Genomic DNA, 25,732 nt, shown 5'->3' with positions numbered 1-25,732 from the left:
ATTGCTTTCATACCAATTTCTACCACTTACTGGAAGGAGGTTGAAAGCACAAAAATAGGCTATGTTCCAGTAAAATGCCAAAACTGTATAAAACATTTTGACTTTATGACAAAGGTCTGTAAGTCCTTGAAAGCTGAGAAGATGGTGATTTCAGCACTACAAACCCTTTGTAGATACCATCTTCAGAGAAAAAACAGATGCATTCTTCTGCAGCACTCCCCCCCCCAAAAAAAAAAACTAAATGTAGCTGTATTTTGGCTAATTTCTGCATCTCCTCAAGGGGAATCAACAAATCATCTGTACTCTTAAAATCCCCATGATTTTGGAAGACAGGGATGCAAATTTGGCGTGGATACCTTATGTGGTCAAAAAGTTACAGGGGCCTAAGTGCGAACTACCCCAAATAGCCATAAAAAGGCTTAGCATGGGGAGGCCTACCAGCGAAAGGGTTAAGCTATGATAGCAGCCATCACTGTAAGCTCCTCTTCTAGTTGTCAACAGTATACTATGATTAACACACCACCTACACAACTTTTAAACTGCTTTGATCATTCTATCACAGACTTGTTAAACCTTCATCTTGGAGGCCTCAACTTTCTCTTTTAGCATGACCAGTATCTAGTGGATGAATACAGTGCCAGACCTCAGATCATCCACATCTTGTAGCAGAACATCTGCTTTATATAACTCTTCCAATATGAGTTTTGTTGTTTCACAGTACTATACATTACAGGTGTTATCCTTTTCCATTAAACTTTCCATGCTCCATCTTATACATTATTGGGTCAACTGCACATAACAGAATAACCATCTCTGCTATAAACACAGAAGTAATTTAAAGGGATTAGGAATGATCCACAGTGATCTTTTTGAAAAATATATTCACCATCATGCTGCATCAGTGAATGCCTAATTTGTTTACTTCCTGTTCTTTGTAAAACCCAATAGTGTTGCTTGATATAAAGATGGTAGCGCTATGTAAGATAAAAATTAAAGGAAAGACAGACACCAATTTGTACTAAGCAGTTCTGTAAAGCTTCACATTTACTATAATTCATTCACTGCTCATGAACATTCTTAGCTTTCCCACTCACCAAATGGTAACACACATGCTACATGCCAAATATCCCTGTCCCTTGAGGTCTCTTTTTTAGATGAGGAATGTGGGTTTTGTGATTCTGGAAAACATATCACAAGTTAGAAATGATCTCAAGACTAAAAGGGAAGTATATCTTAAATCTTGTGCAGCAAAATGAAAAGCGGTCCAAAAAATATTGGAACATCATTGCCAAATTAGTTTCATCAAGGTTGAGATGAACCTCAATTCCTATTTCAGACTTAGAATATTTCCGACAATTGTATTCTATAAATATTCAGAAAAGTACAGAGCCTGGTTATTGACATAGGGAAGTTGCTCTGCCAAACGATAACGTCTTCAGACTAACACAACATGCCAACTACAATAATCAAGAATGATGTAAAATGATGGCATAAGATTGTTGCCTCTTTGTATTCATAATAAATTCGTAATAGGCCAAATTTCACATCCAATAAAGGGGAGCATTTTATCCTTGTTTAATAGAAAGGTACCTTAACTGTTACTTTACATTTTAATCTTAAATTTTACATGAAAAATCTTTGGCAATATATATTTATCCACTTTCAATCTTACCTATGAGCTGGCAGGCATACGGGCAAACATGGCAGGTTAGGATAATGAACGTATATGTCATACAATCTTAGATAGGTCTCTTACAAGGAAAGGACATCCGGTCAAACCAGCTTTTAATGATTATTCAATGCCTTTTGTCAAGTTCGATTGACTGAACCACTCGCACAAATGTATACATTATGGGACCCTGAGTCGGTATCTTTTCATCCTAGTGGCCCTCCCACAAGAATAGTTGACACAGATTTTAATGTGGGAGGAGATAGGTTTGTCAATGAAGCTGTAAATCAAGAATGAGATTTAACGGAGGTGCATACTTGCACCCCTAATGCATATCATCCTTATCTTCCTGCTATGCTTTAGTGGGCGAGAATCCTAGCCTCCCCCCCCCACGTTGAGTGGGAAAATAAAAATGTCACACTCTTTTATGTATATGCAGTAACTCACTTGGACTTAATATTTGTAGGGTATCAGTGGAGTTTAGTGGTGTTTGATCATTAAACAAGGAAACACTATTTGAGGATAATTAAGTCTAAAAGTAACATAATGGCTTTTGTAAGTACACATAGGAAGCTGGCCCCCTGTTTTCAAGAAGACAGGTGGACCAGCTTTAAAGAGAATAAAAACATGTTAATTTTATGATAATAGTCGCTCAAAAACTAAGTTGTAACTTCCATGCAAATAAACAATGAAAGATGTCTCGTTTGAGGTGCAATAAATAAAGTTTTCTTTTTTTTTTAGTTCTACCGGAAAGAGAAAAATGCCTCCCTTCAAACAAATGCATCTAGTTAAGGTTTCAACTGCACTTTTGTGCGGAGAAAAAAGCATTCAATTCAATCAATACTTTATTTCACATTTAAAGTCAAATGTATAAAAAGTTCAGATAAAAATATACAGACATGTCAATAAGTTATCATAAAATTGTCTTAAAAGAGGAATATTAATCACAATTTAGATAAAAACGCATATGTGTATAATATTACTAAGTCATCTGTATCTTAATATATTTTTAGAATTAGAATTATTCATATTGTGCATATTCTAAGTGATTAAACATTTAATCAGATGTTTGCTAGACCGTGGGTTTTGAAAGCTGCACAGAGGAAGGATGCCACCGGCAGGCAAACATACGGGGTCACTAGTTATAACATGGCAATCATTGCAGAGGTATAATTATACAGGCAGAATTTCTTCAGAAGTGGCACACGGAATCTTTCCCTCTCTAATTCATAAACATGGCAAAAAAGCAATATGTTTACAATTGATTGTTTGGATCACAGAGACACCAGGAAGAGGGCCAGCTGGTTCACCGCAGAACTCCTAGATTCCAGGCAAGCCTGCCGGAAACGAGAGAAGAAATGGCACAGTGAACAAACTCCGGACAGCCACGCAGCACACAAGGACGCCGTCCGCAACCACCACCACCTCATCAGGGCTGCCAAGAAGACCTCATTCAACCGCCTCGACAACAACGAACACGACAGCAAGGAGCTCTTTAACATCGTGAAGGAACTCTCCAACCCCAGCTCCAACACTAATGACATTCTGCCGTCGCAAGCCCTGTGCGACTCCCTCGCCACCTTCTTCCACCGCAAGATAGCAGACATCCACGACAGCTTCAACACCCAGACAGCCCCAACAGACAGCAACACAACAGACCCTCTGCACACCATCGACCACGTCCCCTTGCTAGCCTGGACCAGCGTGAGCGTCGATGACATCATCAAGACCATGAGCACAATCCACTCCGGCTCTCCGTCAGACCCATTCCGGCACTACGTCTTCAACAAAGCAAGCAGCTCCATCGCACCCCACCTACGCAACGTCATCAATCTCTCCCTTGAGACCGCGACCTTCCCAGAGAGCTGGAAGCACTCCGAGATCAACGCCCTACTCAAAAAACTCAAGGCAGACCCAAGAGACCTCAAGAACATCCGACCCATCTCTTTGCTCCCCTTCCCGGCCAAGGTAATCGAGAGAATCGTTAACAGACAGCTAACCCAATACCTCGAAGAGAACAGAATCCTGGACCCTTCCCAGTTAGGGTTCCGCAGCAACCACAGCACCGAGACCACCCTCATTGCCACCACCAACGACATCAGGACCCTGCTAGACAACGGGGAGACTGCAGCACTCATCCTCCTAGACCTCTCCGCCTCCTTCGCCACCGTCTGCCACCGCACACTACGCACACGCCTCCACGCCGCAGGGATCCAAGACAAGACTCTGGAATGGACCACCTCCTTCCTCTCCGGCAGAACCCAGAGCGTCTGCCTCCCCCCGTTCTGTTCCGAAGCCTCCAAGATCAACTGCAGCGTACCCCAAGGATCTTCCCTCAGCCCGACACTGTTCAACATTTACATGGCCCCGCTTGCACACGTTGCCCGACAGCATGACCTCAACATAATCTCCTACGCCGACGACACTCAACTGATCCACTCCCTCACCAAGGACCCCATCACCACCAAAGCCAACCTCCATGAAGAAATGAAGGCTGTCGCCGACTGGATGAAGATCAGCCGTCTGAAGCTGAACTCGGACAAGACGGAGGTCCTCATCCTCGTCTCCAACCCGTCAGCCTGGGACGACTCCTGGTGGCCAACAGCACTGGGGGCAGCCCCGACACCCACCAACCACGCACGTAACCTGGGAATCATCCTCGACTCAATCCTCTCAATGACCAAGCAAGTCAACGCCGTCTCCTCCTCCTGCTGCAACACCCTCCGCATGCTCTGCAAGATCTACAGATGGATCCCGACAGATACAAGAAAGACAGTCACCCAGGCCCTCGTCAGCAGTAGACTCGACTATGGAAACATCCTCTACGCAGGAGCCTGACCAAGCTCATCAATTGACTACAACGGATCCAAAATGCCTCGGCACGACTGATCCTTGATGTACCACGACGCGGCCACATCACCCCCACCTGAGAAACCTGCACTGGCTCCCCGTCAAAAAGAGGATATCCTTCAAGCTCCTCATCCATGCACACAAGGCACTCCTTAAGACCGCCCAGCCTACCTCAATAGCCGGCTCTCCTTCTACACCCCAACCGCCAGCTACGCTCCGCCGACCTCTCACTCGTCACCGCCCCACGCATCCGAAGAACAACCACCGGCGGGAGATCCTTCTCCCACCTCGCCGCCAAGACATAGAACACCCTCCCACTGAACCTACGACAGACCCAAGACCTGCTGACCTTCAGGAGGACACTAAAGAGCTGGCTGTTGCGTACAGTAGTGGCCCCCACCTCCCCCCCAGCGCCTTGAGACACTCGCGGGTTTGTAGTGCACTTAAAAAAGGACTGATTGATTGATTGATCGAGAGTCACATGGACATCGTCCTAGTAAGGTCTCAGAGAACACGTTCGCTGGATATCCCAGCATTATCATTACATATGCCAAACTAAACCTTATTAAAAGGAAACGCTGACGATTATTAGTCACACAGCCAAGATATGAAGGTAGCCCATGCGCTAAAGAGAGTCTCTTGTTATAGGCAGATACCGTGATTTTGTCTTTATTCTTGTGCTCTCTTTCTTGTGTGCATTTCTCTCAGATGTATTAATTTTGCCTTTGAGAAAGTTTTGCATTGCATTGGCTGGTCATACAAGGCCCCCAACTCCATAGAGACCAGAGTACACCTTACATAATTTCATCACATCATTTAAGATGTATTGATTTATCTGTACCGTCTCCCGTTTCCAGATCGATAGCCAAAGTAACAGAGGGGCCAATTTAATTGTATCAGAGATAAAGGGTAAACGTAATTCTTTGTGAAAAAAGCATTCATTATTATAGTCTGAAGAAGTCAGAAAAAGTTAAAGAAAACTATTGGAAGTGTCTAACACCAGTAAAGGGTTTTTACACAATTAAATGTTTTTCCTGCACATAGAATTAGATTAGGCCTAGGATTGGTTGGGGTTTTGTGGAGAGCATCCCTGGGAGTACCAGCCATTACCAAACGGGTCGCAAATTGCCAGTGCCTCATTAATATTCATGAGGCATGCAATTTACGACCCCATTGGGATTCACAAACAGTGTCTGAGACACTGTTGTACATTGTGATTTGAGTCGCAAATCACAATGTACAACAGTGTCTCAGACACTGTTTGCGAATCCCAATGGGGTCGTAAATTGCATGCCTCATGAATATTAATGAGGCACTGGCAATTTGCGACCCGTTAGGTAATGGCTGGCACTCCCAGGGATGGTGGCCTGCTGGGCTCAGCAAACCTCCATGTCTGGGACTGCTTTTAAATAAAGCAGTTTTTTGTAATGCAGCCCATTTTCCTTAAAGGAAAACGGGATGCAATTTAAAAAAAAAAAATGTAAAAAACTTTTTCGTTTCATTTTTTAAGGGCAGGTAGTGGTCCCTGGGACCACTGCCTGCCCCTAAAAATATTTTCCCCCTCATTCACAAAGGGGAAGGGGTCCCCTGGGGACGCCTTCCCTTTTGCAAGTGCTTTACCACCGTTCTGAGAAGGGTGGTAAACAGTGACTGTTTTGCGACTGCAATTGCGGTCGCAAAACAGTCATACGTAGGGTTCAGACTCCCTATTAGGAAGGGACGCCCTCAGAACACCCCTTCCTAATAGCGAGTCGCTAATCTTATTTAGCGAGTCGCAAATAATTTGCAACTCGCTAAGTAGGGTTAATACATGGCCCTATTCTATTTTGCATGTATTTTGCATGCGCAAACCCATTTGCGCATGCAAAATAGGGTTATACATCTGGCCGTTGGTGCCTTAATTAGAGCCAGGTTCTGACATTGGACTTCTAAACCAGGCTCGCTGTGCAGTGCACTATGTAGTGAATTGAACAAAGGTTAAAGCACCGACCGACTCTATTTGTAATATGAATTAGGTTCTAGAATGGGGAATTCTGCATAAAGAACGAATCAGAACTATGATGGAAGTCTAGATATGGAACATGCTTTATTTATTTGCCCTAATTTTGTTGTGTATGCGAAGAAGGTCTCACACAGGTAGTTTACTTGCTTCTCCAATCAACATGGCTGCCCCATCATACATATGCTAAACGACAGACAAAATCAAAACAAGCAACTCTGTGCTTTCTTCAAACAGACATCCTCATTGTTCTGTTACGGACAGTCTGAGTCACTCCAGGGAAGAGGGACTGTTAAGAGGTACCAAGAACAGGGTCCGAGGGGGCCTCAGTCACTAGAAATGAACAGCCACATTATAGTTTACCAGATCATTATTGACAATCCAGGTAAGCCAGTTTTGACTAGTGTGCAAGTGGGTGCAAATTTGCCTTTAATTAGTATATGGTAATAATGAAGGTTATTCATTTCAGTGATTTAATTTAATTTAATTTAATTGTGGGTTTATATAGCGCTAGAATCAACTCCCGGAGGAGTATCTCCGCGCTTCGACCGCTGGGGAACCCGTCCTGGCTCACCCTGAGAGATGGTCCCTAATGGGTATCTCTAAGGTGCGACCAAGCATCCCCGGCGGTCTGGGGGGCCGTTGTGAAGATGAGGCAAGCTAATGCCCAGAGTTGCCGAGTGTGGTCCCTGACTGGAGTAGGCACCGAGGCGAGAATTATCGAGCCCGCTGACCCTGGTCCACGACCCTGCCGCGTCGGGAATCGAACCCTGGTCCCGGGCCGTCCTCTGCTTACGGGTCTGCCGCCTCTAACCAGTGAGCCACACCACTCCACGATGAGGTTGAGTTTTATAAAATACAGCCCACAAAGTGTCTCTCTGACAGAGACCCCTAGAAATGTCATTGTCCATGTTCTTTCATATATACTTTGCATTTTGGTACAAGCACAAAATCTAATTTACGAATTCCCTTGTAGGAAACATACATGGCTTCTCTGATTTGTCCTAAACAAAAGAAGATACATGCATTAAACATATGTCTAGTTGTCAATATCTCTTTTTCTTCCCCTGTAGTATTGAATTCATGTGCAGCCCTCAAGAGTGCAGGAGTTTTGGAATCTGGGGTCTACACCATAGACCCCGATGGACTGTATCATGGTGAAGATCCTTTTCCAGTTGAGTGTGACATGCAATCTGAAAAGGCAACAGGTAATACCCTTTCTCCCACTGTCTTTAAATACACTCACACAGTCGTGATGCCTAGGGAACTAGTTGTTCACACAGACCTTTTCAGCAAAGGCCTAAATTTACGTGGTTTGAAGACCAGAGTGGATGGCTGGGTTGGATTGGGATTAAAAATCGGCCCAGGGAGGAGGAGCTTAGCGCGCACCCAAGATGGTCACGTGAGCTCAGAGCTCCCGGACCTTCGCCACCTCCATCGACTATCCTGCAACTAATCCTGATTCGGACGACGGGCTTTTGTGGTCGAGAACCTGCTGATCACTTATCCGTTTGCGACTTTCGATTTGGTCTCCGGGAACCGAAGATATGGCTTTTTGAATATTTGTGGCCTGCTCCATGGCACTGCTCCGGGCTTGCCTACTCTGCCAGCCGGGTAGTAATTGAATAACAACGGCCTGCGCTAACCTCCCTTGCCCGGTCTTCTACTTTCGGTTTCGATTTTGACAATCCTACGTCATTGACCTTGCCTTGGTCGCCCTGGTTGCTTGCTTCACTCATCTATTCGCAACATCGCTTGGAGATCCGGACTTTCTTGCTCTTTGCCTAGTGATTGGTCCTCACTTTCTTCTCTGAGCTTCTGCGGGCACATCGAGTGTAGCCATTTTCACTAGGTCTCAGAATACCCTCCGGGGCACACGACCTAAGATGGCCACCAAGCCTGAAGCAGAGAGGCGCAAGACCAGACCGGCAGCTCGAGGAGGTTCTGTCCAATCCAATGTCATGGACCGATATACCCTCACTAAGAGCTCTCCGAGCGGAATGGCTAAACCCCCGGCCGGCATTGAGGACGAATCCCTGCTGGGTGATGACCCGTCGTTGAAAGACGTCATGTGCGCCATTGCTGGGATGAAGGCCGCGATGGGACAACAGTATGAGGCCCTAACCCACAAGCTGGACACTGTTGCCATAGATGTCAATCTAATCAGGGCGGATCTTGCAAAAACCAACGAAAAGGTCAAGTCTCTCGACCTGAAGACTACTAGTCTTATCACCGACGTCTCTGACCTACAGACGTAGGTCGGTAATCTGAGATCCGCCCGTGACTATCTCTCCCGTCGCTTGGACGATTTTGAGGGCCGAGCACGACGGAACAACGTCCGACTGGTCGGTGTCCCGGAGAGGACGGGATCGTCAGCTGTGGACCTACTGGTGGAGGACCTTGTCCTAAATCATTTAGCGCCCAAGGGCCTGAGCAAGTTCTTTGCAGTAGAACGGGCCCACCGTGTTCCGGGTGGCCCGCCCAAGCTGGGTGCCTCTCCGCGCCCCATCATTGCGCGGATTTTCAACTTTCGTGACAGGGATGTGATACTGCAGGCTTCCCGCACATCAGGCCCCACGGAATATGAGAACGCTGCGGTCAGCTTTTACCCGGACTTCACCCAACAAGTCCAGAAGCAGCGGCTGGGATTTCAAGGAGTGAAGAAGAGACTGAGAGACAGGGACATGAAATATGCCATGCTTTTCCCGGCTCGATTGCGTATCGTCCACAACGATAGAACATTTTTCTTTGACCATCCTGAAGCGGCTAATGACTGGTTGGACTAGCTGCCTACGGGACGAGGGCGGTTTGAACAATCGTACCCTTCCGGTGGAGCGGAGGGCGGCCCGACGGAGCAGGAATAGGGAGCGACATCGGCTCCCGGACCAACGTTTTGACTTTCGGCAGTGGTTCGATGCTATACTGATAATGATTGCTACTCCATTGTCTTACTGGGGTGTGGGTGAGGGGCTGGTGAGACTTCCTCCTCTGGGGTTCTTTTCGTAGATTAGTTGTATGTTAGGGCGACAGGCACGCTGCGAGTTGGGGTGGCTTTTGAGTCTAACGCAGGGGTGCGGGGTGGGGGGTATGATGTTGTTCTGGGGGGTTGGGAAGTTCAGGGATTTGTTTCTTTGTTTTTTTCAAGGCATAATGCTGATGATCTTCTGTGTTGTGGTGTCGCGGCTGGTGTGGGGGGGGACTTGGGGTGGACTCTGGGATGGGGGTAGGGGACTACGGATACTGTGTTGGAACGTCAATGGTCTGGGAGACAGAATTAAACGGGGAGTGGTCTTGCAGTTACTGAGACGCTTGTCCCCTGATGTGGTTTTGCTTCAGGAGACGCACTTGCTGGGTAATACGTGCCACGCCATGAATAGGCGTGGCTATCGTCTCATTGCTCACTCAGGTTTCACTTCTGGCTCCAGAGGGGTGGGCATTCTAATCCGGACCTCCCTCCCCCTCGCTGTTGACGACGTTATACTTGATGATAGAGGGCGGTACGCCGCCATTGTGGGGCGTTGGGAGGGTAGGGTGGTTACATTATTTTCTGTCTACATACCCCCAGGTCTTCAAACTACGACCTATGCGGATCTGGGAAGCGTGATTCTGGGAGTCCCCGAGGGTTTGCTTGTAGTCGGGGGAGACTTTAATTCAGTAGTATCAGGGATGTGTGATCGTTACCCTCCCCGAGTTCTCGCTAAGTTCCAATCCTGGCTTGGGGACTTCATGGAGGCGCTGGGGCTGACCGATTGTTGGCGCTTACATCATCCTGGGCAACAACAGTATACCTTCCACTCTGGGGCCCACGGCAGCCTTTCGAGATTGGATTATGTTTTGATGCCCTCCTCCCAGACTTCCCGTATAGGGGAGGTGAAACATCTCGCCAGGGGTATTTCGGATCATTCCCCACTGTGGTTGGTTGTGAACGCACATGGGGGATCGGAGGGTCGAGTAGCCCCGATCAACCCATGGTACCTCCGTGATCCTAAGATTAGAGCGGAACTATTTAAGACAATTGATCACTATTTTGCCGAAAATGAAGGGTCAGTATCCTCTTCTGTCTCCTTGTGGGAGGCGTACAAAACTGTAATTCGGGGGCAGACCCTCTCGTCGATTGGCAATGTTAAGAGATGTAGACGAGAGGAGGTTGTTCGTCTTGAGACTGAAATTACCGTTCTTGAGGGAGAGTTTGATGCTGGGGTCTCCCCTGAGAGGCTTCATCTGTTGGACTTAAAACAACATGAGTACAGAGCTCTGGTGACTGATGCAGCGAAGGAGATGAGTCGTGAACAGCAGGGACGTCTGTATGATGTGGGAGATAAGGCTGGGAAGTTGCTTGCTTGGTTGGATAGGAGAGAATGCGCGAGTCGAGTGGTTCCTGTTATAGTTTACGCGAATGGTGAAAGCATCATGGACCCTGCTGGGATTGTTGAGAGGTTCGCCGATTATTTTCGGGCAGTGTACTCCCCTGTATCCGATAGACCGGAGCAGGACTCCCACATGCTTTTACGCGATATCTCGCTACCATGTTTGTCTGAATCTGAGCGGGACCTGCTGGAGGCTCCGCCTACGGCGGATGAAGTTGCGACCGCTATCCGTTCGATCCGCTCCGGGAAGGCCTCGGGCCCTAATGGACTCCCTATAGAACTCTACAAGCTCCGTCCCGATGTGCTGGCACCATATATGCTATCTATGTTTTTGGAATCACTGGCGGAAGGGTTTCTTCCTCCTGACCAGAGATTGGCTTCCATAGTGGTTATACATAAAGATGGTAAGCCACGTGACCGCTGCGAATCGTACAGGCCTATTTCCCTAATAAATGCTGAACCCAAGATCCTGGCCAAGTTCTTGCTAATCGTCTGGTGGCTGTTATAGGCGATTTGGTTCATCCGGACCAGTCCGGATTTATACCACATCGCAATATGGCACTTAATCTTCGGCGCTTGCATGGAGTCCTCGCGCGAGCGGGGACATTGAGAGAGTCGGCCATCTTGGCGTCTTTGGACGCCACCATGGCGTTTGACACGATTGAATGGCCCTATCTTTGGGCGGTCCTTTCCAAATTTGGGCTTGGGCCCACCTTTATCCGTTGGGTTCGATTGCTTTATGCTGATCCCTTAGCCCAGGTAGTGGTGAATGGACGTGTCTCGGCCTCCTTTGCTCTCGGTAGAGGTACGCGCCAGGGCTGTCCTCTGTCCCCTTGCTTTAGAGCCACTGGCGGCTTGGCTGCGATGGGAACCATCCATGAAGGGCATTCGATGGTCTCCGGAATTTGAAGACCGTGTATCTCTGTATGCAGATGATATCCTTTTGTACCTCACATCGCCCCGAAAGTCGTTAATCGTCCTTTTCGACGTTTTGACTTCTTTCCGTAAAAATTCCGGCTTAGTTATAAATTGGTCTAAATCTTGCGTTTATGTTCTCTCCGGTGATACTCCTCTCCTGCCCCGTAATTGTCCTATTCCGGTGGTACTAGATGGTTTCAAATATCTGGGAATCTTTGTCACCTTGGACCCCACACTTCGGTATGAGCGCAATCTGCTGCCCCCTCTCAGACGCCTTCGGGCGGATGTCGGGACTTGGAGCAGGCTCCCCCTTTCTCCCTTGGGACGAGCTGCGTTGTTTAAGATGATGTCGCTCCCCCGATTCCTTTATGCGCTTCAAAACACGCTTGATGTAGTGCCAGCGGAATATTTTCGTGAGATTGAGAGTCTACAGCGGCAATTGTTATGGGGGGGCCGTCCTCGCATCGCCCTCTCGAAGCTTACACTCCCTTGGTACGATGGTGGCATCGCTCTCCCGGACATTCGTCGCTATTACTGGGCCTCTCAATTGGGGGCCATCAACCATGGCACCTACACTCCCCCACTAAACCCGGCTTTTGCGATGGACAGATGGTTGCTACCCGGTGGGGACTACAATAGGGCTCTATATGCGAAATCAGCTGGCGAAACTCTTACGGGCCCCACCAAAACAGCAGTGCAGGTGTGGCGTAGAGCTACGGCGGCCACGGGATGGGCCGATAGGCCGACCCGGGCTACCCCACTATATGCTTCGGATAAACTGGGCTCCCTTTGGCAATCGAAGGGATTTGACCGGTGGGACATGATCGGGATCAGTAGGGTGGATGACGTATGGATCAAGGGCAGGGTCAAGACGTTTGAGGAATTGAAAGTTGAGTATGGGCTGAATGATAAAGAATTCTTCAGATATGCGCAAGTCCGGCATGCGGTCTTGTCTGTTTTTCCACTAGGCTCGGACGTGCCGGAGGCATCCCCGCTCGAGGATCGGATTCTGGATGGTCACGTTCCTGATAGCACGATCTCGCTAATTTATAAAAAGTTGATCAATACCAGGACTGATCTACTAGATAGTCTTCGAGGGTTGTGGACCAGAGATGGTCTAGAACTCGATGATGAGGACTGGCAGTCCGCTATTTCTTCCCCGAAGGAAGTGGCTATCCCGGCACGTCTTCGGTTCGTCCAACTGAAAATTTTGCATAGGGTGTATGTGACTGGCCCGCGTCTGGTTCGAATGGGATTTTCGATGGATGGATTGTGTAGGCGCGGATGCGGTATGGTGGCTACGTTCCTTCATATTATCTGGGAATGCCCTGCTGTGATACGTTATTGGAACCGCGTGCATGAAGTAATGAGTGAGGTCACGGGAGTGCGATTAATGCCTGAAGCGCGAAGATGCTTGTTGAATGTCTGGGAGCCGAATGACTACAATCAAGCGCAGCTCCGCTGGGCGACCTTGGGCAACATGGTAGCCAAGCGTGATATTGCCCAATTGTGGGGCGCTCAGAAACCTCCGACACTTCTGGGGTGGACACAAAACATGGATTGGTGCATGTTTCGAGAAAAAACTGTGTATGTTTCCCGTGGCAAGCCTGGCAAGTGGGGGAAAGTGTGGACCCAATGGAACGCATACCGTGGAGATATATGTACTCCCCCAATGTCGGAATTTGATGCTGATTTGTCTTCTTCCCAACCTGACGTTTCCTCCGCAGGAATATAGTTGTTTTGTATATATTTTGGTCTCCTTTCCCCCCCCTCTCTCCCCCCCCCAATTATTGATTGCACTACTGCTTGATTCCTCTATGTACCCCCCCCACGGACCACGTGATGACACGTTTTAATGTACTGCCTTGTTTTGTATTGTTCTTTTGTTTTCTTGTTTTAAAATCAATAAAAAGTTTTCAAAAAAAAAAAAAAAAAATCGGCCCAGGTACTCTAAAAAAAAAAGCCCCACATTTGCATATTGCCTTTCCGCAAAACGCTGTTTCGGCAACATTTTATTTAAAAAAAGGGTAGGGGGGAGCGTTAAACAAATTCACAGATTAGTTTACACTGGTGAAACACACCTGAAAACAAGTGAGGCCACTTTTGCTCAGGCCCCCTGCCCCTGCTCAATATGCATAAATGGGCCGGCCCAGCGAGAGAAAGGGAGTGACACTTCTGCCTTTGATAAAAGGGAGGTAATGGACGCCCATCTACCTCCAGAAAGGCCACTCAGGCACCCACTGGGCCCCTGGCGGCATCAAACAAACCAGATACTGCCCAAATCGTCCCCCCAGGCTGCTAAAAAAAGCAGCCCAATGCTGGGATTCGGATACCAGCCCCTCGGGCATTCCCCGAGTGTCCGCGTTACCAATCAGATGCTGGTGGACAGGATGGTCAGTGTGGAATATACAAACTCTCACACAGTTCCATCTTTATTAAAGACATGCTCCCTGACGATTTCACCATGTCACTGGCTACAGGCAGGGTTTAATTTGAGCAGGTGGTTGCCAGAAGGAGCAACCAGCACTTATGTCTGGGGACCGGCCCTTATTTTTCCACATCAAATATTTATTGGGTGCTATAAGCTGTGAAACTGCATATAGAACCTTGTCTTCAAATGTTGTATTGCTGGGTGTTGGTCTGTAAAGGAGGAGGAAGTTACAGGAAGAAGTTGGTGTGGGGTTACATCTGGTGATGAGGGCCTCGCAACCTTGCATGGAAATGCTGTCAGCTTTGGTGAGAAGTATTGCTTGCTTGAATATAACAGCTAGGCCACCTCCTCTTATGCCTATGCAATTTTGTGTGATAGTTTGAAAACCTGGAGGAACAGCTTAATTCAGCATTGCAGCTATGTCATCTCCCAACCATGATTCTGTTATTAAGAGTAAGGTAAAGGTACATTTTTTATTATGCACGATTAATAAAAACCTTTGCAACAATAAAACAATATTAAAATTGACATAAACATTCATATTAAAATTGCCCAGTTCAAGTTGTTACTTGTCTACAAATCCCGAAATACACATATATCAAGATTAAGCAACTACTTATAATTGTCCTCAATCGAGTAGGTTCTTAAAGTGCTTGTGTTTCAGGAACAGATCAAACTTTATGTAGTTGACCTGAATTAACCAACAATGTTCAGAAACTAAGCCGTATTAAATCCACTTTTAGACATTGTTTAAAGTTACATAAATCAGTATAATATGATCGACAGATCTTGAGGTGCTTACACTTCAGGTTTAAATAGGCTGGGCATAGTTTCTTGAATTATGCAAGTCTCTCAGTGCTTAAGCTTCTAGATCAACTAAGCTGGTTGTAGTTGTCCTGGATTAGGTCACAGTTTCCAGAAGCGAATTGTTTGAGATTACAAAGTTTAGTATGGTACTCGCCTACAGATATTAAAGTGCTTGTACTTCATGATCGGGAAAACTGGACATAATATCTTATGTTGAGCAGTTCTCAAAGTGCTTGTGCTTTGAGATCAAGTGCACTGATCGTATTTATCCAGGAATCCACTCTTGGGATTTATAAAAGGTTTTGCAGGACAATATAGTGCTCAACAGTTAATTTGAAAATGCCTGTGCTTCTGGATCAGTAGGCTGGTCAGAGTTGCCATGGAGTGAACAGATCTTAAGACACTTCAGGGTCCGGTGAACTGGTACTGGCTTGGATGGATTTTAAGGTGCTGGTGTTTCAGAAACAACTGAACTTGCTGTGAAGAGCACACTGTTACATCAGAGAATACATGATGGTGAGAAACCCTATCTGTACTAAATCTGGACAGGCTTCAGTCTTAAGACAAATATGTTAAGTCTCCAAAGTTTCCTCCCTGATGAGAAACCCTGTTGGTGCACAGAATGTGGGGAACACTTCACTCAGAGAAGCACACTAATCATACATCAGAGAATCCATACTAATGAGAACCCCTGCAAATACACTGAATGTGGAGAAAGTTTCAATGAGCAGCAAAGTCTGGTGAATCATCAGAAAATCCATACTGGTGAGAGACCCTTTCAATGTACATAATCTGGAAGTAGCTTCACTCAGACGAGTGCACTGCTTGTACATCAGAGAATCCATACTGGTGAGAAACCCTACCACTGTGCTGAATGTGGGAAAAAGTTCCCTCAGAAGGGAACGCTTTTGGTACATCAGAGAATCCATATAGGTGAGAAACCCTACCACTGTGCTGAATGTGGAAAAAGCTTCAGTGTGAAGTCCCACCTGGTGCAGCATCAGAGAATCCATACTGGTGAGAAACCCTTTCAGTGTATAGAATGTGTGAGAAGCTTCACTCAAGCAAGCGCACTGCTCATACATCAGAAAATCCATACTGGTGAGAAACCCTATCAATGTACAGAAGTGAAAAAAGCTTTGTTAATAGATACAATTTGTTGGCACATCACAGGATCCATACTGGTGAGAATCACTATCATTGCTCAGAATGTGGGAAGCGCTTCACTGAGATGAAAAGTCTTTTGATACGTCGGAGAATCTCACTGGTGAGAAACCCTATCAGTGTACAGAATGTGGGAAAAGATTCATTGTGAAGAACAGCCTGCATCAGCATCAGAGAACCCATACTGGTGAGAAACCCTACAACTGCGCTGAATGTGGAAAAAGCTTCAGTAAGATGCATGGGCTGGAGAATCATCAGAGAATCCATACTGGTGAAAAATCCTGTCACTCACTTCGAAGGGAAGGCTTTTGGTACATCAGAGAAGCCATACTGGTGAGAAACCCTACCACTGTTCTGAATGTGATAAAAGCTTCAGTTTGAAGTACAACTTGGTGCAGCATCAGAGAATCCATACTGGTGAGAAACCCTACCACTGTGCAGAATGTGAGAAAAGCTTCACTCAGAAGTGAGGGCTTTTGCTACATCAGAGAATCCATACTGATGAGAAACCCTACCACAGTACAGTATGCAGAAAAAGCTTCTCTGGAAAGAGCACACTGTTGGGTCATCAGAAAATTCATACTGGTGAAAAATCTTTTCAGTGTGCAGACTGAGGGGGAAAAAGATTTGTTAACGCATACAATTTGTTGGTACATCAGAGAATCCATACTGGTGAGAAACCATATCCATGTACAGAATGCGAGGAAAGCTTCACTCATAAGAGAAGGCTTTTGGAGCATTAGAGAATCCATACTGGTGAAACCCCTATGATGGTGCAGAATGTGGAAACAGATTTATTGAGAGGGGAGAACTGGTGAAGCATCAGTCCATACTAGTGAAAAACACTAAAATGTGAGAAAAGCTTTGTTGTGAAGAGAGGACTGTTGATAAATCAAAGATGCCATACTGGTGATTAACTCTATTGGTGCACAGAATGTGGAAAACGCTTCAGTGAAAAGCAGGGATTAGTGATTCATCGATTATTTATACTGGTGAGAGACCTTGTCATTGTACAGAATGTGGGAAAAGAAAAAAGATTCAATAATACTCACTATTTGTTGATACATCATAGAGACTAGACTGGTGAGAAACCCTACAACTGTACAGAATGTGGAAAAAGATTCATTTTGAAGGGAACATTAGTGAAGCATAAGAAATGCCATAATGGTGAGAAACACTATCCGTGTACTGAATGTGGGAAAGGCCTTATTCATAAATCTGGTTTCTTAAAACATAAAAAAATCCACGCTGGTGAGAAACACTATCAGTGTACTGAATGTAGGTAAAGATTGCTGCAAAGAGAACACTGTTAAGATATCATATAATCCATCCTGGTGATAAACCTTTACAGTGTACAGAATGCTGTGAAAGATTCTTACAATGTATTGGTACACCAAAGAATCCACATCGGTGAGACATCTTATGAGTGCACAAAATGTGGTGATGCTTTTCTCTGAAGAGTACACTACTGAGCCACCAAATAATCCATACATGGGACAAACTATGTAAATATATAAAATGTGGGAAAAGCTTTACTCTAAGCACAACTCTTTTCCAGCATTGGAGGATGCATAATTCGTCAAGGCAGATTTAGCGTGGGAAATGTGAGAAAAATCCACACTGCTGAGAAACCCTGTTTGGGCACATAATTTGTGGAAAAAGTCACTCAAGCGAGCAAACTGTTCATACATCGATAATCCATACTGGTGAGTAACCCTTCCACTGCACAGAATGTGGAAAAAGCTTTAGTGAGAACTGCAATCCTAGTGAAAACCGGTATGTGATAAGGTGAGACCGGTGCACGGAGCAACGTGGATAAGTGCTGGAAGCGGGAGCTCACGCGACACCAGGAGACAGCGAGCCGGCAAAGAGCAAGGTCTGGTGACCCCAGGGTGCGATCCAACAGAGCTTGCACCCTAGCAACACCTGCTGCCCCTGGCAAGTGCTACATTGCACAGAGCCTCCTAGATTGGCCTTAATGAACAGTGACAGGGGCATCGGACAGCTCAGACTACAGAATGTAGGGGTCTGCACCGGAGAAGGGAATTGTACAACTTAGAATTGTACAACTTAGTTTACCCGCTTGGCACAGCTGCGGCTGGAGGGGTAGGGGCACTCGAGCCCGACCTGCAGTGACCCCTGAGATCACAACAGACGCGCTTCAGAACAAGTGAGTGGGGAAGCAGAAAATAGCCTCCAGCGATCCCAATTGTAGCTTTGAGGACCTGATGGTGCAGAAATTAATCCCCTATAAAAACTTGGCTTCTACTTGTAAGCGGGATTCGCCAAGTCTGACCCCAAAATTTCTAGAGGGCTCTAGAGCATTGTTCTTGTACAATAGCCCCTGGTAGTTTGAATGATCACCTTACAGCCTACCTGATAATCTGCCTGTTCTTAAGATGGCGACTAACAGCAGTTCTGAATCACTTCAGACGATCCTTAGCTTCCCAGGTGTCCCCTTCCCCCTAGCCCCCGCCTGACCCTATAATGGCGACTGAATGGCCTTCTATGAAACTATGCCAATGCCCCACGGGCTGAAACTATAACTGTTTGTACTGATAGCGAAGTCCGAGTACCCTTGGACGTTGTCCGGTGAAGCTGTCTTATGCAGCTATAGCGGATCCTGGCTCTGGGTCACCTCCTCAGCTGTCACCTACCCAGCCGGACATTGTATTTCACGGTTCTTCCTGGTTTAATCTGTCTCGATCCTCAACTGCCTTAACTGCTTTGTTCCCCTTGGAGTACTTTCCCCCTTCAGATCTACCTGACTCTGTTTTCCTCTCCCCGGTTTACCTTTCCCTCACTACCTTCCATTCCCCATTTTACGTTTGTCCTGGATATGCTACATGCTAATATCTTATAATATTGTGTAAGCTCACGTTTTTCTCCTAAGCATATACTGGTAACTGATGTAACTATGTAACAATGTTCTGAAACAATGTCCTGTCTCATGTAAAGCGCAATGATACCTCCGGGTCTAGCCAGCGCTATATAAAACTTTTCAAATAAAAATTATCCTAAATTAGAAAGGATGCTGGTTCTAACGCTAGTTGTCTTGTTTCAGGCTATTCCTTTGCACGTCTTGCAATCGTCAATCAGGACAACAGTAATCTGTAAGCTATCATTTTTAGTGATTTGAGCTAGCATCAGCAGTACCCTGACCAGCTACTTTTGTTTGTGCTTGCAACATATTTTTATGTCTCATTGTTACTAAGTCGAAAGTGTTTGTAAGCCGGCAGTTTAGCTGTGTCTCAGCTGGGTTGAAGCACAGCTTCACTGCCTGCCTGTAGGCCTGGATGCCGTGCTGCTTAAAAAAAGGCTGTAGTAAGCTATACCTAATATTCTTTAAATTGGGGCAGATACAGATGACATGGAAAATGTCCTCCTTACCGCCTCCGCATAACCGACAGGACTGCAAACTGTCTCTCCTCTCCCAAGGTGGCAGGTAAGGGGTAATCAGAATAACACTGAGTCGTAGCTTTAAGAACTTTTCTTTCGTCTTTATTTTAACTCCAATTTAAAGGTAAGAATGCGGTTGCAGTATTCCATAATCGCTAAGCATTATCCCGCCGTGTGCCCTTTTAGCAAGTGTTTCCTTGTCCTCTATGGCAGATATGATTCATGTTGATCTTGTCACGATTTTATTAAAAGATGGATGGTCAGTAGGGGTTCCCCAGAGATCCGACAATTCCAGTACTTTAAGCTAATCAAACAGATAGTCCCTAGCTGGAGATTTTCTGTGGAGAAGCAGCTCGAGCCAGAGGTGGGAATTTAACGATCCAACTTCTGTGCTGCCGATCTTGTGCCAACTACTGACGTACACACCCCTTCTTTCCACCGTTTGTTTTTAAAGTCCAAATTCCAGCCGCATTTGGGCTGGTGAGACATATTTTGGCAGGTGGAAGATTGCTCTATAGGAGTTGGCTATCACTAAGTCCAGGACTGCAGCATCCTTCCCTTGGAGAGATTCACTCCCATATGTTAGAGTCAGCTGTAATTTTACACGCAGCACCTGTAGCAAGGGGTCAAGTGTTAAGTCAGGCAGTTTGTCCTTCAGTGCTTTCATCACCAGGTAAGTCGCGGTTCCCTTCCCCCGAAGAGACTCCAACTGTGGTTGGAATGTGTTTTTATGATCCATAAGTATTCTCAGATATTTATTGCAGGTTGTCGAGTCCAAGCCTTGTCCGTTTAAATGCCAATTAATCCTTTTCTCTTTTTTAAGTAATTTACTGCCATGATCTTGGTTTCCTTAAGATTTATTTGCAGGGAGTTCATTTTTGAAAAGGTATAAGTTGTGTACAAAAAATGTTGGAGGCCTATCGGGGTCCGACTTATAAACTCCAGATCGTCCGCGTACAGCACATTTGACAGCAATATGTTCCTCAGTTTTGGAGAATGAGAAGAGCACTTGTCCAGTTCCCCTGGCAAGTCTGCTAAAAAAAAAAGGTTGAATAATAAGGGTGCTAGTACGCAACCTTGTTTCAACCTATTAGAGGTTGGGATTTGTTTGGAAAGGTGCATTTCTGCTCCTAATTTGATCTTAATCCAGGTGTCTGTGTGCAACAATTTAAGCTGCTCCAGAAGTGGTTTTGGTATCCTCCAGCTTTCCAATTTTTGTCAAAGTTTAATTCTGTCAACATGATTGAAGGCAGCGGTATAATCAATAAAGCAGAGGAATAAAGGGGTTTGGCCTCTTTAGCTGCATCCATTAAGAATAAGTCAGGTTATGTGTCAGTGAGTAGGTCATACATGTGGAGCTTGTTTTTAGAGACTGAGCGAACATTTATTATCAGGCAGTTTAGAGATTAAGTTTTGGTTGTGGAGTGACTTTGTTTTCCAGAAGAGTGAGACGTATGTTTTTTAACTTATTGCAGTGTGTCATTAGTGCTGGTATTAACTGCATGAGGTTAACAAAAGTGTTGTTTTTCTATATCATATTCCTTGTCCAGCAGGCTTACAAGGCATTTTGTTGGGTCTGCATGTGCAGGTGGTGGGGAAGGTGGTTGAGAGTGAGATGGTAAGCTGTGTTGTATTTATAGAGTAGCCTTGTTGTGTAACATATTTGGAGATGCTAAGTTGTGAAGAGTGGCATGTTGTTCATTTTATTTGCGGCTGTTTAGGGTGAAAGGTTTATGGGTTTGTGGTTTTGGTGGAACATGTGGGTCATGTTTTTAGGCTTTAAATTGTGCAATGGATGAGAGGCGGGTGAATGATAGTTGTGTTAGCGTATTTGTGATAAGTGTTGGTGAAGAGAGAACATTTGGTAGTTAAGATGATTTAGTATGTTTATTATTTGTGTAGTCATGCAGGTGGGAGTTGGGTATATGTTTTAATCATGACAAGGGCACTTAGTTGAAGGGAAAAATTGCGCTCCACTGGATATTTGGTTCGGTTACTAGGACTTGTTCGGATGATGTGGTGCTACTCCGAAAGGGGTGACCCTAACAACCCCTTGACAATGTATTACTAGGCATACATTTACAACTTGTGAGACAAAAACCTGTGCACACACAAACTAAATATAAACAATTAATAATTTTTTTAATGTTCTTTGAAACAACGAAGACGGGCAGTTGGTATATGTTCAACTTGTATTTATTGCACCAGCCGACACGTGTTTCATTGAAGTGGAGTACACTCCAAATCTTCAGGGCTAAATCCTAATGGATAAGGTGAGTAATCCCCCACGACTGGTGATAATTCCGACCCGGTCAGGGTGTCGGTAGATTGTTCGGTGAGAAGGCCAGGGTAGTCAAGGCGCGCTGTGGCGATAATCCAATAGAAATAGTCATGTGCCGATAATGGGCCAGGACAGAAGAGGGCGGTACTTTGGTGAGAACTGATTTATGGTCGTACAGTAAATGTGTGGAAGCTGTCCAATTATTCAATAGTCGTGACGTTACTGAGTCTCACGATAATGATCCAATGACTAGTCAAGTCGGAAAAATGCTGCCACAATGGGCGCTCTGTTCCGGAAAGTGCCCTCTTAAACTGTCCCGCTGCTTCTCACGGCATCCTACGCGTGGTGATGGGTGCATCCAATGCACACACATTTACTGTACGACCATAAATTATCACCACAGCGGGCCTTGACTACCCTGGCCTTCTCACCAAACAATCTACCGACACCCTGACTGGGTCGGAATTATCACCAGTCGTGGGGGATTACTCACCTTATGCAAAAACAACAACTGATGGACAGAATGCAGAACAATGTCATACATTCACCCCAGTACAGAGATCTGGGCCTAAATCCATCGTTTTTTTGCACTCCACACCACTCCAGTTCAGACATGGCCATATGCAAATCAGCCTTGACCCTGTGCCTCATGGGAACAGCCCAGCCCGAACTGCCAAGCCATGTCTTTCCTGGACCGGACTCAAGCATCCTAGGACCGGTTTCTGGCTATCAGCCGTCTTCAGCCAGGATAGCTTGACTCCAGTGGTGTGGAGAGCATGGGACTCACGTCTGAGCATACCCATCCCACTCGGGGTGACAAATGCAAAAACAACAATTGATGGACAGAATGCAGAACAATATCATACATTCACCCCAGTACAGAGATCTGGGCCTAAATCCATTGTTTTTTTGCACTCCACACCACCCCAGTTCAGGCATGGCCATATGCAAATCAGCCTTGATCTTGTGCCTCATGGGAACAGTCCAGCACGAACTGCCAAGCCATGACTTTCCTGGACCGGAATCAAGCATCCTAGGACCGGTTTCTGGCTATCAGCCGTCTTCAGCCAGGATAGCTTGACTTCAGTGGTGTGGAGAGCATGGGACTCACGTCTGAGCATACCCATCCCACTTGGGGTGACAAAGGTAAAAACAACAGTTGATGGACAGAATGCAGAACAATGTCATACATTCACCCCAGTACAGAGATCTGGGCCTAAATCCATCGTTTTTGTGCACTCCACACCACCCCAGTTCAGACATGGCCATATGCAAATCAGCCTTGACCCTGTGCCTCATGGGAACAGTCCAGCCAGAACTGCCAAGCCATGTCTTTCCTGGACCGGAATCAAGCATCCTAGGACAGGTTTCTGGCTATCAGCCGTCTTCAGCCAGGATACCAGGATAGCTTGACTCCGGTGGTGTGGAGAGCATGGGACTCAAGTCTGAGCATACCCATCCCACTTGGGGTGACAAATGCAAAAACAACAATTGATGGAGAGAATGCAGAACAATGTCATACATTCACCCCAGAACAGAGATCTGGGCCTAAATCCATCGTTTTTTTTGCACTCCACACCACCCCAGTTCAGACACGGCCATATGCAAATCGGCCTTGACCCTGTGCCTCATGGGAACAGTCCAGCCCGAACAGCCAAGTCATGTCTTTCCTGGACCAGAATCAAGCATCCTAGGACAGGTTTCTGGCTATCAGCCGTCTTCAGCCAGGATAGCTTGACTCCAGTGGTGTGGAGAGCATGGGACTCACGTCTGAGCATACCCATCCCACTCGGGGTGACAAATGCAAAAACAACAATTGATGGACAGAATGCAGAACAATGTCATACATTCACCCCAGTACAGAGATCTGGGCCTAAATCCATCTTTTTTTGCACTCCACACCTCCCCAGTTCAGACATGGCCATATGCAAATCAGCCTTGACCCTGTGCCTCATGGGAACAGTCCAGCCCGAACTGCCAAGCCATGTCTTTCCTGGACTGGAATCAAGCATCCTAGGACCGGTTTCTGGCTATCAGCCGTCTTCAGCCAGGATAGCTTGACTCCAGTGGTGTGGAGAGCATGGGACTCACGTCTGAGCATACCCATCCCACTCGGGGTGACAAATGCAAAAACAACAATTGATGGACAGAATGCAGAACAATGTCATACATTCACCCCAGTACAGAGATCTGGGCCTAAATCCATCTTTTTTTGCACTCCACACCTCCCCAGTTCAGACATGGCCATATGCAAATCAGCCTTGACACTGTGCCTCATGGGAACAGTCCAGCCCGAACTGCCAAGCCATGTCTTTCCTGGACTGGACTCAAGCATCCTAGGACCGGTTTCTGGCTATCAGCCGTCTTCAGCCAGGATAGCTTGACTCCAGTGGTGTGGAGAGCATGGGACTCACGTCTGAGCATACCCATCCCACTCGGGGTGACAAATGCAAAAACAACAATTGATGGACAGAATGCAAAACAATGTCATACATTCACCCCAGTACAGAGATCTGGGCCTAAATCCATCGTTTTTTTGCACTCCACACCACCCCAGTTCAGACATGGCCATATGCAAATCAGCCTTGACCCTGTGCCTCATGGGAACAGTCCAGCCCAAACTGCCAAGCCATGTCTTTCCTGGACCAGAATCAAGCATCCAGTGGTGTGGAGAGCATGGGGCTCACGTCTGCATTCTGTCCATCAACTGTTATTTTTGCATATTTGTGCCGAACACATGGAAGCAGGCTGTTGTACTCCCTCTTAAGAAAAAGCCACAAATCAGCATAACCCAACTAAATAATTTACGCCCGATCTCCCTTCTCCCCTACTTTTCTAAAATAGACGAAAAGCTGGTTAATCAACAATAGACAGCTCATATTGAGGCGCACAGGCTCTATCACCCTACGCAGGCTGGCTTTCGGGCCTATCACTCCACCGAGTCTGCCCTTCTCTTTTCCACGGAGACCCTGAGGAAACATGTTGATGAGGGTCAGACAGCAGCGTTGATTCTTCTCGATCTCAGCGCTGCGTTCAACACTGTAGCTCATCACACCCTGCTACAGTGTCTGAGGGAAAGTGGAGTGACTGGGAGAGCACGGTCATGGCTGCAATCCTTCCTCCATGACCGTAACTTTTATGTGGCACAGGGTGTTCACAGGTCAAAGGTTCTGGACCGAAGGCAGGGTGTCCCCCAGGGATCCAGCCTCAGCACTACCCTATTCAATTTGTACGTAGCGCCGGTGGCTGCTATCACTGAGCAGTATGGGGTAGAGGTGGTAACCTATGCCGATGATACTCAGCTGGTTGTGGCTTTGTCGCAGCCAGCTGAGCATGCAGCCAACAGATTCGCATCCTGTCTTCAAGATCTGGCAGGATGGATGGCAAAAAAACTGTCTCAGGTTGAACGGGGACAAAACCGAGGTGCTCTTTGTTGGTAAGTCCCCCTCGGTGTGGACCTCTGCCTGGTGGCCTCAGGATTTGGGCCCATTACCTGTCCCCAAAGAACATGTGAAGAACCTGGGCATATGGCTGGACTCCAGAATGTCCTATGATCACCACACTCGGCGTGTTGCTGGGACGTGCTTCGGAATCCTCCGCAGTCTAAGAAAGACACTTGACCTTCTCCCAGCGTCTGCCAGAGGTGCCCTGGTCCATGCCTTGGTGACATCGAGGCTGGACTACGGGAATGTCATCTACCTGGGAGCAAATGCGAGATGCATTTTAAGATTGCAGCGTATCCAGAATGCAGCGGCGCGACTAGTGCTACAGCTCCCCAGGAGATCTTCCTCTAAAAGAGCCTTGGAGATGCTGCACTGGCTCCCTGTTAGGGAATGCATAGAATTTA

General features: G+C 46.5%; 1 protein-coding gene across 1 annotated transcript in view; it reads left to right on the top strand.

Annotated features, from left to right (window-relative positions):
- The window catches only part of LOC144828118 (neurexin-4-like), a 251,799-nt gene that overhangs the window by 20,320 nt on the left and 205,747 nt on the right, over positions 1-25,732 (top strand). The window contains exon 3 of the mRNA XM_078686238.1: positions 7,592-7,726. Within this exon, the coding sequence (XP_078542364.1) occupies positions 7,592-7,726 (135 nt within the window). The remainder of the gene's footprint in view (positions 1-7,591; positions 7,727-25,732) is intronic.

This window comes from Lissotriton helveticus, chromosome 4_1 (assembly GCF_964261635.1).
Source record: "Lissotriton helveticus chromosome 4_1, aLisHel1.1, whole genome shotgun sequence".
Lineage (NCBI taxonomy): Eukaryota > Metazoa > Chordata > Amphibia > Caudata > Salamandridae > Lissotriton > Lissotriton helveticus.
The sequence above is the reverse complement of the archived record's forward strand: the minus strand, read 5'-3'. Positions and strand labels throughout refer to the sequence as shown.